At 43.9% G+C, this 15,073-nt stretch overlaps 1 protein-coding gene across 2 annotated transcripts in view; it reads right to left on the bottom strand.

The window, feature by feature from the left end:
• The window catches only part of tmcc2 (transmembrane and coiled-coil domain family 2), a 161,953-nt gene that overhangs the window by 137,773 nt on the left and 9,107 nt on the right, over positions 1–15,073 (bottom strand). For both annotated transcript variants that reach the window (XM_078546410.1, XM_078546409.1), the window contains exon 3: positions 12,375–12,899. In XM_078546410.1, the coding sequence (XP_078402536.1) occupies positions 12,375–12,899 (525 nt within the window). The remainder of the gene's footprint in view (positions 1–12,374; positions 12,900–15,073) is intronic.

Here is a 15,073-nt window from a genome sequence, read left to right as displayed (position 1 = left end):
TTTTCTGGATAGAACAGAAGTGTGAGGATCGGCTTTGTTGTGAAAGCTTCCTTTATTAAAGACCTGCTGACAGTCACTGTCCAGGTTCACAATAATGGCCATCTGGCCAAGGAACCGACAGGGACGTTACAGACGTGGAACTGTACCCCAGCATAAGTCAGAGGAAGGAAGAACATAGCCAGATGAGGGAACAAGGAGAAGGAATTAAAAGTAATATCTTATCAAGGGTCTGGCTGCCAAAATGGCCATCTGTACTGGGGCACAAGCAACACCCCCCAGGTTCACAGGTCATTAAAACTGCTGATGGGAGAAATTTATGTGCAAGATTTAATTGTGTTCAAGTGAGAATTATAGAAGCACAATGCCATCAAATTTTACCCAGACAATAGCAGCACCTTTCCCACTTTAAATGAAAGATTTTTGTTTTTTCAGGCAATTTACAAGAGATTATAAATCAGAGCAAATCCTGCAACTCAGTTATTTTTATCTTGTATAAATTCATTCTGTGCTATGTTCTGCCAGCACACTCTAGACAAAATATTCAGAGCTATGACTTTATGCTATTTTCCTGTTTGAGATATCTAGACATGATACAGGTCCTACTCTCGCAGTGCTTTTTCAGATGCTGTGTGCAGATGTACAGCAAAAAATTCTCCTGTCTGCACGTATCATTTGTGCAGAACAAACACAACAACACGTTTTATTTGTTCAGAAGCTGAACTACTGGTCAACTCAAATTCTCCTCACAAAACATTGCCTTAATCAAATAAAAAGGCAGCTAACATCAGTGGTAAACATTAATCCCACCATCAATACTACATGACTTGGCAAGACAATGTATTTTAAAATAGATAATGCATGAACCACAGAAGAACCTACATTATTAATAAGGGATTAGGCCTTGAATGGACAGTGTTATCAGTTGGATTTCAAAAAGCTAAACCAACATGTGTAATATACGTTACTACAAATACAGATTTGATTCTGCCAAATTTTACATTTCCAGAGTATTTTGAACAATCTAAGATTAGGGCCAAGTACTGGCAGTTACAGATCTTTTACAGACGGCAACAGTGGTGGAGGCAATTGAAGGTGATGTATCAATACATGAAGTTGTGTGGGACAACAGTAAACACTGATGTGAATGTAATTTTCCCCTTTCATGTATTGATATATCAATAAGTAAAATACACTAACATTATATTAAGCTTTGGGACAAACTCAATCAGCACGCAGATAACTCAAACTGAGGCAAGAATCATTTTTTTCCCCCCAATTCTGTAATTATTTTCTCCCCTTCGCTCAGCAACCTTGCTAATCAAGAGGAAAGTACCAACATTTCCTCCAAAGTCCACCTAATTAATTACTCACATCTTTAGGAGTTGCAAGAGATGACTCTTCCTTTGCTTCCTGCTCGTATCCAGTACCCTTCAGTGCAAAGAGGGTTATATATAATGCACGCATCACATGAAAGTTTATAACAATTAACTGCCAAGCTTTTGTTCAAATTCAAACCAGACAGGTCGACTCTGATTTTTTTAAAAATTCGTTCATAGGACGTGGACGTCGCTGGCAAGGCCGGCATTCATTGCCCATCCCTAATTTCCCTTGTTCAGAGGGCATTTAAGGGTCAACCACATTGCTGTGGGTCTGGAGTGAGATGTAGGCCGGGCCAGGTAAGGATTGCAGATTTCCCTCCCTAAAGGACATTTGTGAACCCGATGGGTTTTTACAACAATCGGCAATGGTTTCATGGTCATCATCAGACTTTGAATTCCTGATTTTTTATTGGATTCAAACTCCACCATCTGCCATGGTGGGATTCAAACCTGGGTCCCCAGAGCATTCCTCTGGAATACGAGTCAGTGCCAATAGCCCATGCCACCGCTTTCCCCTCTCTAATCGGTCAATATGAATTTTAGTGCTGGTGTGATGCCAGGTATGCAGGCCATAAGTCCCAAAGACTGGCAGGTCGCATCAACCAGCACATCCCTTTGGCTGTTCACAACAGGCAAAGCACAGACCATACCCAGCCAGCCTGTGCTTGCAAAACTCAAAACATTTGATGTGATTCCCCGATTGGACAACACTTGCTAAACAATCCTCATTGCACTGAGAATTACACTGAAGATCAATTTAAGATGATCAGTCGGGCTCGCAGTGTGGCTCACTTACATATACTCGAAGCTACATAATTACTCACAGATACACGTGCAAACACATGCAGACAAGCTTTGGAGACAGCCATTCCCTGGTTCATTGCTCATCACAATGCCTTGACCAATCAAAGTCAACATGCCTGGTTTGGATTTGAACTTGAACAAAAGCTTGGCATTTAACTGTTTTCTGGTGCATGCTCCATGGCAACATCTGTACTAGAGTCCACTTGCCACCCAATCAGCACTCTCCATTCAGGTAGCATAAAATGTTATTTCCTTCACTATTGGCATTCTTGTGAACGGTCCTGATGAATGCAAGACAAAAAGATTTGATGGCATGTCTTTTGTTTAAGCACTTAAGTTCTGTACTACCAGAAGTTACTTATAATTCAGGTATAATTTATCCTTATTTTATGTTGAGCTCCCCACTCACTCCCAGGCAAAAATACAGTTTATCATTTCCTCATACAAGTCTGTGACTTTAAAAAAAAAACACTAATATTTTTGAAACACTTAACAAGATGTTGATTCTTGTGGGGGTTTTGCCTCAGCAACTGCAATATTTTCTCCAATCCCAATTCCATTCACACAGCTTTGACTTTGTGCTTTGAGAAAATGATGTCTTTCTACTCACCATCCTGCAACAAATTAATATTTCACTGGAAAAGAGGACCAAATTTTGTGTTTATATGATTGGCCTGGACATGTAAATTCTGTGACTATAAATGCTTTAGGATTTTCTCGGGTGGCAATGGGGGCATTTTGATCAAAATGGCATCGGGCGGAATCATCCCATATTTGCCCTAAGTGCGGTCGTGGGCAGGTCAAACAATGTTTCACCCGCCAGCCGCGATAACAGGTTTTCACGCCATATCATCCCAAACCCGCCATATTAACTATGCACTCCTGGGAATCACACCATTTCCATGGCGGGCTGGCTCGCACTTGCCTGCCTGCCATCACCCCACTGATGCATCACGCCGGGCGCCATATTTAAAGTCCAGCTGCAAAAACACATCTCAGTGCTTCAATGGCACCACTGCTGCACGAAAGACAAGGCCCTGAAACTGAAGAAGTCTGCAGCCCCCAGGTTCAGTGTCAGGTCCCTTAAGCATCTTCTGGATGCCGCGGAGGCAAGCCGGGATGTCCTCTACCCCCGCTCTGGCTGCAAGATGGGCAGCAACAGCACTAACGCAGCTTGGGAGGTGGTGGCAGCAGTGGTCACCAATGCCCTTCAAAAGGGGATAGGCACCCAGGGCCACAATAGGATGAATGATCTCCTTCGTTCCACCAGGGTAAGTCACTCTTGCCATCGCTCTCAACTCTCTCACTCTCAAACTCATCATACATCCACAGGGCCTTCGCTCACTGCCAGTTCAAGGAGCATCACCATTCACTCAATCACACACACCATCATTGTCCTCATCCCATTCATGGAACCACTTACCACCCACATACGGCAGGCATACTTATCATCTGGCCTGGCAGGCGTCCTGCTTATACTCTCTCCATCTCTATTCAAGCAGGACAAGCTGGCACACAACAGGGAGAGGTCACAGACTGATGGAGGAGTGCCTGAGATCAAGGTCCTCACCGACTTTGAAAACAGAGCCATGCAGCTGGCCGGTGACAATCTGGACCGGTCTTGTGCCAACAGTGAGGTCAGCAGTGCTCAGCCAAGAGGGTTCAGCAGTGCAGCATCCATCAGACAATCAAGCTGTGAGTAATGCATCCTGTTTCACAGGCCACTGCCACACACTAATTCTATCTCCTTGCATTCACAGGCATAGCTGGGAAACAGCTGACAGAGTCCATGACCCAGGGCCTTCAATCAAGCCCCAAAGACACCTCAGAAGAGGAACTTGATGGCACCCTCCTTGAAGTCCTGTCACAGCACTTCACCCACATCCTCCACCAGCGCAGAGAGACATACCTTGGTGGGGCCTAGCTTTACAATAGCCTCAGAATCACAATCTGGTGAGCACATCATACTGTCTGATCCACAACAGGCGGCGGCAGGGATCACCCTGACCTCCAGCACTCAGGTGACTGCTGGAGACAAGAAATTTGCTGAGTCCGAGTCAGATGACAAGCCTCTGGACTCAGTAATGTCACGGTTGCTGGAGCTGCAAAGGAAAGCTCGGGAACATCAGGAAGGAATGTCCGCTGCACTCCTCAGATTGCAAGGCACGATGGAGGAGTCGGTCTGCCTTCAGACTAAGGCGATAGCGCCAGCATGCCAATGCACCGACATCAACACTGGTGGGATGGCACCTTGGTCCAGGATGTCGCTCCTACACCGCTGCGCCAGCTCAACTCATCGCCGAGGTTATAGTTGGCCTCGAACATTGTGCACGCGAGAGGAGCACAGAGCAGCCCGATCTCACTCTAGCTTCCCTTTCTCCTTAAGGAGTCAGCCTGGGGCCCTCAGGCACCCAGGGGGAGGGGGATCAGGACATTCCAGGGCCATCGACTCAGCTGACTCCCAGCGTGTCCAGCCCATCTGAATCTCCTCCTCCTGTGACCTCAGCAGTTCTAGCTCCTCAGGCCGAGGAGGGTGCCACTGCCACACAACAGGGCCCCAAAAGCAGGCCGGGGCCCTCCAAGTCTTGGCCGTCCAGAGGGCGTCCGCCAAGGTCCTCACAGACTGGGCATCACAGTCAGCAGGCTGCCTCCACCTCCGCTGTGGATGCCCAAGGAGCACCAAGATGTAGCGTCAGAGTTAGGAAAGTTAAGAATTAGTTGCACAGCCTGGGCACTGGTGTTAATCATTTGTACATGTTGTTCACTATTGTCAATAAACTCCCAACAATGTCCCCCTGCCTCTGGCTCGTTGTTCTGATGAGCAGTGTTCTTGTACTCAGATGTGAAACCTTTCTACACAAGATAAAGGCAGGTCTCTCAGTCCAGGGTCTCTTCCCTGTGCAGCCTTCAGGCCAAAGTGATGGTCCGGCCTCTGACTCCCTGGAAACATTACTGGTGCCTGAACCTCGGCGCTGCTCGTCATTGCTGTCAGAATGTAGTGGGCAGGCACCACAGAGTTCTCTCACTCTCTGTGTGCTCTCAGCACCTTTAAAGTGGGGCTAACCCCCATTCTCTTCAGCATCTGTGATCACTGATGCTGTGCTCCCAAAGGGCTCAGGTGCTGAAGACAGAGAAAGGATCAGATGCTTCTAAAGTTTCATGACTGTGAATCTATGATATGACCCTGAGCACAGGGCACCTGTGAGGTGCCCTCGGCCAGACAGGAGTCAGACATTCTCAGAGGCTATGTGAAGACTTATGAAATGTCCTCACTGCATGTCGTCATCCTCTGGCAATCAAGCATCTATTACAGCCTCAACTGCATCTCCATGACAGGAGTATTCTCAGAAGGCATTCGCAGTGTATAAGCCAGACTGCAGTCAAACGTTCACATATGCCATGTGAGGATCGATGGCATCATCTCACTGCACGTCATCATCCTCCGCAAATCTAGCAGCTATGAGGGCCTCCCGAGTGCGCCTGCCTCGTCTAGTCAGCGCGTGAGCCTCATCCCTGTCATCGTCCCCTCAGAGGACTTCCTCACCCTCATCGGCATCCTCCTCATCGGAGGAGAGGTGCAGCTCCTCCATCTCCTTCACGGCCAGCTTGTCTCCCCGTTGGAGCACCAGGTTATAAAGGGTGAAGCAGCAGATGATGATGATGAGTGACACACTCAATGGACTGTATTGCAGGGCTCCACCAGGCCAATCCAGGCACCGGAACGTCATCTTCAGCATCCTGTTGGAGATTGGTCCAAACCGGGATGCTGACATTGCCAGGGGCTATGGGCACATCCAGCAGTGACTGCTCCATGGCAGTTTAGCAAGGAGATTGTACAACGTGAGCAGTCGTCCAACTTTTCTGCAGCCCGCTAAAATACTCATGAATTTGCGGCGGTGGGGGGGGCGGGGGTGTGGAAAGTTCTGGGGCATTTGGTGGCACTTTGATCGCTCTGCGTTTCAAGTGGGCAGATAAGCTCAGAGCCTGACGCCAAACATATCAATATGGCTGCGCCTGAACTGTCTCAGTTGCAGAGGAATGGTCACTTTATACAGGTTTCCCTAGTGTGTGGCCACTTCCCTTGCCCACCCTATCCCCCACCCCGAATGCTTGTGCACTAAATTCAGCAGCAGGGCTGCCCCTTGCCACCTCCGCCCCCAACCAGTCACCTCAACAGCAGGGCTGCCCTTAACCCTGGAACACCCCCCCGCCAAACAAACCGCCCCCAACAATTCCGGCAGGCTGGCCTACTAATTATATGCTGACGTGTTACAATGAGGTTCCCGGCATCCGATGGCAGGAAACACTGCCATTGGCAGGCTGAGCGGACGACCGCAAACTGGTTTCCTGCCATCGTAAAACTGATCGCATCATATTGTCTGCTCATGCCACCGATCACACCCGATGCCGGCAGGAACAGAAATTTCCGCCCACTGACTTCACAGGCCTGCTGACCCAGAACATTGATACTCTATTCATATTATGGAACCATTTTCGGTACAGCCAGCTCCCATTTGTAAAGAATACAACCCATCTAAATTACAGGCTGCATGTGGCAAATGTAGAGCAACCACAAGTTCTCTGATGCAAAGAAAGACCATTAAGGCAATAACACTTTTGCAGTCTTACATGCACTATGATAATCAGCCCACCTACAACCAGAACAAAACCTTATAGTCGGTAAAAATCTCTTTTGATTCTGGCAGCATCTCATCTTCAGAAGCAACAGCAAAGTCAACTTTCGAGGTGAATCTCAACGGCTCCCCAGTAACATTCTTTGTCTCATTTGTCTTGATGCACTGCTTACAGAGACAGCATAACACATGCTGCTTTTCTACCAAAACTTTTAAATCGGGAGGAGGCAGATCTGTATCACCAGCTGCTCTTAAGCATATTCCATAGAGCTGGAAGCAGCCCCAGAGTAAACTTAAAATAAAAGCAAAATACAGTGGATGCTGGAAATCTGAGATAAGAACAGAAAATGCTGAAAGAAACTCAGCAAGTCTGGCAGCATCTGTGGAGAGAGAAACAGAGCTAAAGTTTCAAATCTGTATGGTTCTTCTACGGATTCAGTGAGGCCACCTCCAGGAAAGAATGTTCTTGAATCATTGCCAGCCTGAGTGAATCAGGAATTGCCACACAGCAGGACTCACTGGCACTCAAATCACACAAAACCCAATAGCAAAGCAATTATAAATGCTGTTAACACAGGAGTACAGAGGAGTAAACTCCTGTAATAAACGGCCTTTTTAAAGGCCTTTCCAGCCCAGATCCAATATGCTCAAGTAACTTCAGTAAAAATGTACCTTGCCTAACGATTCAGTCAACAAGATTTAGTCAAGCTGATCAATATGAGAATTCAGTATCATTCACACTCACGTGCGAGTGACACTTTGAATAATCTTGCATGGTCGAACAATTACCTCTCTACTGATCAATACATGTCCAGCAGCATTAAAATTTTAGCAATAAATCAGAATTTCAGCTACAATGCAATTCTATGTGCAATGCCTACCACCAACAAAATTAATTGATTAGCTTAGTGACTGGTTATAAGGATTTGTCAATGCCAACCAAGCAAAAGCAAGCAACATCTTTTAATCAACGAATTCTATTATCTAGTTTACTACATTAGTCAGGGGAGTCACAAACAATTTAGTGGTGAATAACTCACCATATTCCATTGTACTGTGCCACAAAGAAATCAGTTCATGAAAGTTGCCTGACGTACAGCCAAACGTTGACACTGACATTTATTTTCCCAGATAATAAAAACAGAAAATGCTGGAAAAACTCAGCAGGTCTGGCAGCATATGTGGAGAGAGAAACAGGGTTAACGTTTCGAGTCCATTTGACTCTTCTTCAGAGCTAAGGTGAAGTAGAAATGTGATGTGATGTGATGGATTTTATACTGTTTAAGAGTGGCTGGAGCAAGTGGAATGTCATAGAAGATCAGGGATAGGTGACATCTTATGACAAATGGAGTGTTGATGGTAGTGGTAAGGATGAAAGAATGTGTTGATAGTGGCATAAAGTCAAGATAGCCGAAAGTGTTAATAGCAGAACAAGAGTCAGCGTTCTGTGAAAGCACAACATCAAAACAAGTGACAGATGGCCCGGAGGGCAGGGGAATTTGGGGCAAAAGGAATTTTTAAATGAACAAATAAATAAAAGAATAAAATAAAAATTGAATTAAAAAAAGGGGTCAAGAGGTTCCTCCAGGAACAGCACCTCATTTTCCAATTAGACACTCTACAGCCTTCCGGACTTAGCATTGAGTTCAACAACTTCAGACCATGAACTCTCTCCTCCATCTTGACCCCTTTTTAAATCCCTTTTTTTATATTTATTTATTTTATTCTTTTGTTTATTCGTTCATTTTTTAAAATCCTTTTTCCCCAATCCCCCCTCCCTCACAGGGCCATGTCACTTGTTTCTATATTGTGCTCTCACAGAGCGCTGACCCTTATTCTGATATTAACACCTCTGCCATCCTACCTTTATGACACTATCAGCACCTTTTCTTTACTCTTCACCACCACCAACACTCACTTTGTCTCATGTCCAAGACATCTTCGTCAATCTCTTCTTAGCCGTCACCTATCTCTGACCTTCCATCTTGCCCCACTTCCTCTTAAACAGGATAAAATCCATCACATTTCTACTTCTCTTCAGCTCTGGAGAGTCATACAGACTCGAAACGTTAACTGTTTCTCTCTCCACAGATTCTGCCAGACGTGAGTTTTTCCAGCATTTTCTGTTTTTATTTCAGATTTCCAGCAGCTGCAGTACTTTGCTTTTATTTTCCCAGAGGTTGAAGTTCAAAGTACAGTATGCTCCAGGCATCAGACTGCCACTTTGACTCCGCTCAAAGAAAAATTGTGGCACAACACCCACCACTGTCCCTTTTATCTTGATATAAAAATGCACATTTTTTGCTGCAAAGACTGGTTTCTATACAGAAATAGAATTCATTCAAATGCATGGTTTCTACAACAACTCTGAACAATGCCCAAAAGAAGCAGCAGACGCATTGTTAATCCTGCAAGGTGGCATCTGTGTTACTGAGGCTTTGCAATATGTGAGTGATGAAGATCTTTGTTGATTGTGTTTCAAATGTCACTCCTTTTACACTGCTGTGATACAAGTTCTTTGTAACAGCAACTACACTTTTTGCCTAAAAAATAAAGACCGAGAGGAGATAGAATTCAGATTTTTAAAAGCTTGAGTTAAGGAATCAGTTCAAGTTTTGAATTCCATCAGGCAATGTGGGCCATGGAGACAATTTCAAAATTTTAAGTTATGAGAATAGAGAAAGAACCACAGCAACATCTGGGGTTATCACCCAGTGTGGCAAATCATATTCTGCACATCCTGTTTCCTAAAGATTGGCGCAAAATCAGTTTCAGAAATAGGATCACAAATCTTGTTTTTTCCAATGAGACTTCAGCAGATTTTTGAATTTCTTTTTTCAAAAACAAGTTGCCTGTTAGTGTCTCTGTTTAGGAAAGCTCATTCAAGTTTAAGCCTCTGGCATTGTAATTTCTTGTAACCTCTCTATCCCTCTCTTCTCCTTCAAGTTGTCTTTCGTCACCTGTCCTAATAACTCTTTATGGGGCTCAGTCAAATTTTGTTTGATAATGCTCCTGCGAAGCACCTTCAGACATGATTATGCTAAAGGCACGAGATAAATCCAGCTTGATTATATTATTTTACTTCTGAACCTATTCTTGATTAGCCTTGCTACAAATAAACAGTTATTTTAAAACTTCAACTATGCAATACAGACTTAAGACTTGTGCACCTGAAGACGTGTTTTATAATCACATTGCTGTCTGGTCAAACATCACCTCAATACCATGTCCATTTCCATTCAACAACTCTCAAGACATTCAAGTACTGGAGGTTGTTAGAGAAATAGGCTGTTTCCTCGTAGCAAAGGTTTGTGACAGAAGGAAAGCTGAAGGAACTCAAACTTTAAAGCCTCAAAAACAAAATTACTTCAAAATAAATGACAAAACCTTGCAAAAGGCAAATTTACGACTGAAGTCAGGAGAGTCTTCTTCACACAATGTGTAATCAAACCACAAGATGGATTTCGCAGTAATTGTTTATAACATAATTGTATGCACAAATCGGGGTGTGGGGGTGAACAGTGTAGTAACTGTCTGGTTGAATGAACTTGGCTGGCTAAAATGTCCAATTTCATCCATATTTTCCTTACATTTACCACAGCATGGACAGTTCTTTGCGACTATAGAGTGTAACATGTAATTATAATGTTACACAGTGGATTAGTACATTGCCCTTTCATCACTGGGACATTCTAATCTAACCACCCTAGGGTTAACATGTTCTCTCCTGGGAATGACAAAGGCCTGATGAGAAATTAATTTTGGAATTCTCTACCCAATTCTGAATGAACAGTGTCCAAAGCAGAGTACTATCCATTATTAAATAATTGCTTGAAAAAGAGAAAATTCAAAGCATATGGGGAGCAATCAGGACATTCTAAACTCACCCATTCTAATGCTCTCCTGGTCAGCTTCCCACATTCCATTCTTCATAAACTCGAGTGCATCCAAATCTTTTCTGTCCGTCACCTAACTTGCGCCATCCCATTTACCCATGGGTGAGTGCAGCTCCAGCAATATTCAACAAGCTTGACACCTTCCAGGACAAAGATTGGCATCTCTTCCACAAACATTCACTCCCTCCACCACCAATGCACAGAGGCAGCAGTGTGTACCATCTACAAGATGCACGCAGAAACTCACCAAGGCTCCTTAGGCAGCACCTTCCAAACCCACGATCACTACCATCTAGAAGGACAAGGGCAGCAGGTGCATGGGAACACCACCACCTGGAAGTTACCCTCCAAGCCACTCACCACCCTGACTTGGAAATATATCACTGTTCCTTCACTGTCACTGGGTCAAAATCCTGGAACTCCCACCCTAAGAGAACTGTGGGTGTACCTACACCACATGGACTGCAGCGGTTCACCAGCTCACCACTGCCTTCTCAAGGGCAATTAGGGATGAGAAATAAATGCTGGCCGAGCCAGTGATGCCCACCACCCGTGCTTGCTGATTGGCTACTGGTCCAACAACATCTGATGGTCTCACCTCACTTTGTTCCTGTAAGCTCAGCCAGCCCTATACCACAAGAGTACTCTGCATTCCTCCAATTGTGGCCTCTTGCAACCTCCGTTTCCTTTGCCCCACTTTGGGACTTGCACGTTCTATCACCTAGACTCTTAAGTTCTGGAATTGCCTCCCATAAACCTCTCCACAACTCTGCCCTCTCTCAAAAAAGCTCCTTAAAATCTCTCTTTGACTAAACTTTTGGTCACCTAATGTCAGCTCAATTTATATAGTGTCGATTTTTGTCTGATTATGCTCCAGGGACATGCTTTGGGATGTTTTACTACATTAATGGTGCTGTACAAATGCAAGCTGTTTTTTTGGTTGACAAGTGAGATTAAACTAGGCAGTCCTGATGCATCAAATGATCCATTTCGGTGCTGTAACATATAATGATACTATTCAATAAATGCAGCACAAAATGTCACAGAGTCCACAATGTTTGGCCCTCTATCTAGCTCTGCTATATCTGGCCAGTGAATGTTTGAAACTGACTCCGGGTAAAAGTAAAAAAAAGTGTACACTCATCAGCAGTATCACTTTCATTAACAGAAAAAAGCAAAAAAATTGCAAGGTTACGTAAAAGAAAATGTATGGCGTGTAGATTATATTATCATGAGCAAAACTGCCAAGCCTGTGTTTTCCGCAAGGAAGAATAAAGCCACCACACATTTCCCCCGTAATAAATTTAGTAACCTGAACATAAACTTTCCAAATTGCTCTGTAGATTCGAAAGAAATCAGAAGTTGATCTATAAACAACTTGCCGACAAGAAAAACTTACTACAATCTTATTTTGAAAAAATGAAAATAATTCCATCTGTAACTCCTGTAAAATCTATACAATAGTAAATCTTCACTGGAGTCTTTGGTAGTCGCACTGTCCACCCTTAGCTTAACTCTGACCCCACACAAAAGGAGAATGGTGGTGTCCACAAGGTTTACTGATCCTTAGCAACATCTGGAGTGTCCTACTCAATTTCACCAATTCTCACAAGGCTTGCAGCTAAATTTTGTGATATTGCACATAATAAGAGATGCTGTACCTTATCCGTGATCCGCTCTGACTCGTCCCCTGTTAAGTGGGTGGTGCTGATCTCTCCAGCAGCAAGTGATGTGTCTGTGGTGGAAGATGACCTGGGTCTGTATTGATGCTGCTGCAGGATTGCAGTCAGTGAACTGTCCTGAGGTGCCTTCCGCACAAGATGAGGACTCCCTTTCTGGGTTTCAGATGGGCCACTTTTTGACCTTCTGCTGCTGCTGTGGAGGCTAGCTCCTCTCTTGATGGATGGCCTAGACCGGATCTGCTGTAACACCCTGTTGAAGGCTGTGGGGCGAGCAGGAAGATCATGGAGAGACATGGCATAGGACACACGGTGCATCTCAGGAGACCGTTCCTTTTCATCTGCAGAGTCATGATCAGAGTGTCCATGAGGATGGTGGTGAAGTTGAGAAGAATCTTGCATACTCTGATCACGTTCCCGAGACCGCTTCCGATGGTGGAAAAGTTGCTTTAGACCATGTCCAAACATACCACCTGAACCACCTCCTTCAGATAGCTGCTGGATTTTCTTTGGGAAAAAAAGAGAACAAACTATTAGATCCTGTTCCCACCCTTGGAGATTTGGTTTTCTCCCCAAGAACTGTACACCATTCTTCAACAGTGGCCAGAGAACTGTTTGACTCCCAAACTTGTGCCCATACTGGGCTATTAACATTTTGTTCATAAAAATAAGATTAAAATCAAACACTATACTCCAGTAACAACAGCAAACATAAGCATTTTGTGATTCTGGTTTTAATTTTTTCCCTCTGCCCATTTTCTCCTGAACCTGCCTATCTTATGCTGGAGCATTGGCAGCAAGTATGCAATTTGCCACAATACAACCTTGCAATGGGGACTCTGTTGTCAATGGACAGTTGCTGAACAGAGATACAGATATTTCCCTACAGAAAAGAGAAGAAAGCCTGATTGAGTGAGGGTTGGGGGTCGAAGCCTGGAAACAATTCAGGGCATGGGAAAGGGGAGAAAATATAAAAGGAACATACAAATATATATAAACTGCCACATATATCAAAGAGTATGTATCTATCAAGATAGATTTTTTATTAAAAAGCAAAATTCTAACCTTTTTTTGAAACCTTCTTCACACAGGAAGACAGTTTTACAACAGCTTCCTAGTGTCATGCTCAACTGTCTTCTTTCCACATGCAGGCTTAGGCAAGGAACAGTGAGTGTTGTCAGACTATGCAGCTGTGGTACACTGTTCAACAACAGGGAGCATACCAACCAAGCCCAATCATGTCCTCACCTCAGGACCTCACGCACACTTTTCAGCAATAGTCACTGGATGATCACCAGAAGCAGGAACTCGGGCTGTTTTTCTCTTCTCGCCCACTCCCTGGCCTAAGGGTGCTGAGACCAATTGTGTCATTTGCTGGCTTGGCTGAGATCCATATTTGTCGTCATTGAACTTATTATTCTCACAATGTCAAGCACTAAAATATAATGTTATTAACTTTCTTATGCTTCCAAGTGATTATGAACTAATACCAGTAGACGAGTGCTCCAACTGTAGGAGGTTCACAACTGTATTACATCAGCATGGGCGTGAAAGCATAATTGCTAACAAATACTGCAGACATGATCGGATTACAGTCAACATCTCATTCATAATTTGGGCAGAGGCAAAAAATCTATTTGTAAATTTTCATGAGGTGTAAACATCTCCTGCTTATTGTAAAACTTTGTTTGATTTTGAACTCGGAGACTTTCAGCAAAGCAGCCGAGTCACAAATAAATAGACTGTGCTTTGAGTAACTTCTATTTCGAATCATTGATGGAGGAACTGGGTGTGTGCCAGTTTAGAAATTTCAGTTTGTACAAACTGAAGGTTATTTTCTTCAAAATAAAATAATTTCCTCCAGCAATGGTAGAACTGGTGAGGTTTCATGTTCATTTCCTGATCTGTGCTGACTATGATTGCAATAGGTGGGACACTTGATTTAACTTCTGCAACATTAGGTTTGGGAGGGATGGTGTGGAGGAAAATCAAGAACCATAGATCCAAGGTACTAGAATGGTGCTTTCACCAGTGGCCCTAGCAAAGCACAGTCATAGCTTACTTTTAGAAGGGGAGGCCAACGAGAACACCAAATCACAAGCAAGACAAGAAAAAGTGCAGTACGTAGTCACAGAATAACAATGAGAATTCTCAGTCATTGACCCGAAACATTAACTGTTTCACTCTCCACAGATGCTGTCAGGCCTGCTGAGTGTTTCCAGTATTTTCTATTTTAATAGCAATTAGAATTTAACTGCCTGACAGCTCTGAGACACATTCGTGAATTGGAGTTTCATTGTGGTATAAACAGAGTGCGGCATGACATTTTTTTTTGAAAAACACTCTCCGTCATGAAAGACAAAAGTAGAGATACTTAGAAAAATTATCTTCTACTGAAAAATTCTCTTTTGCAGTAAACCACTGGCTTGTCACTTCTCTATCATTGTGTGGCTTGACACCTTCAGTTCTCATTCAAAATGTCTTTGACCAACAAGCTCCATTTTTCTAATAATTATACCTCATTACACCAGAGGTACTGAAATGGACCAAGTTCACTCTGTAGCACAGCTATTAAAACTTGAGCAAATATATCCTGCACAAACCACTCGGTTCCTTTTAATCGCTTGTAGTGTCGTATAAAGAAGGTTACTCGACCGAAGCCATTGTTTACAATATGATAA

Source organism: Cetorhinus maximus, chromosome 8 (assembly GCF_964194155.1).
Source record: "Cetorhinus maximus chromosome 8, sCetMax3.hap1.1, whole genome shotgun sequence".
In the NCBI taxonomy this organism is placed as follows: domain Eukaryota; kingdom Metazoa; phylum Chordata; class Chondrichthyes; order Lamniformes; family Cetorhinidae; genus Cetorhinus; species Cetorhinus maximus.
Note: the sequence above shows the minus strand (reverse complement) of the source record. Positions and strands in the feature narration are given on the sequence as shown.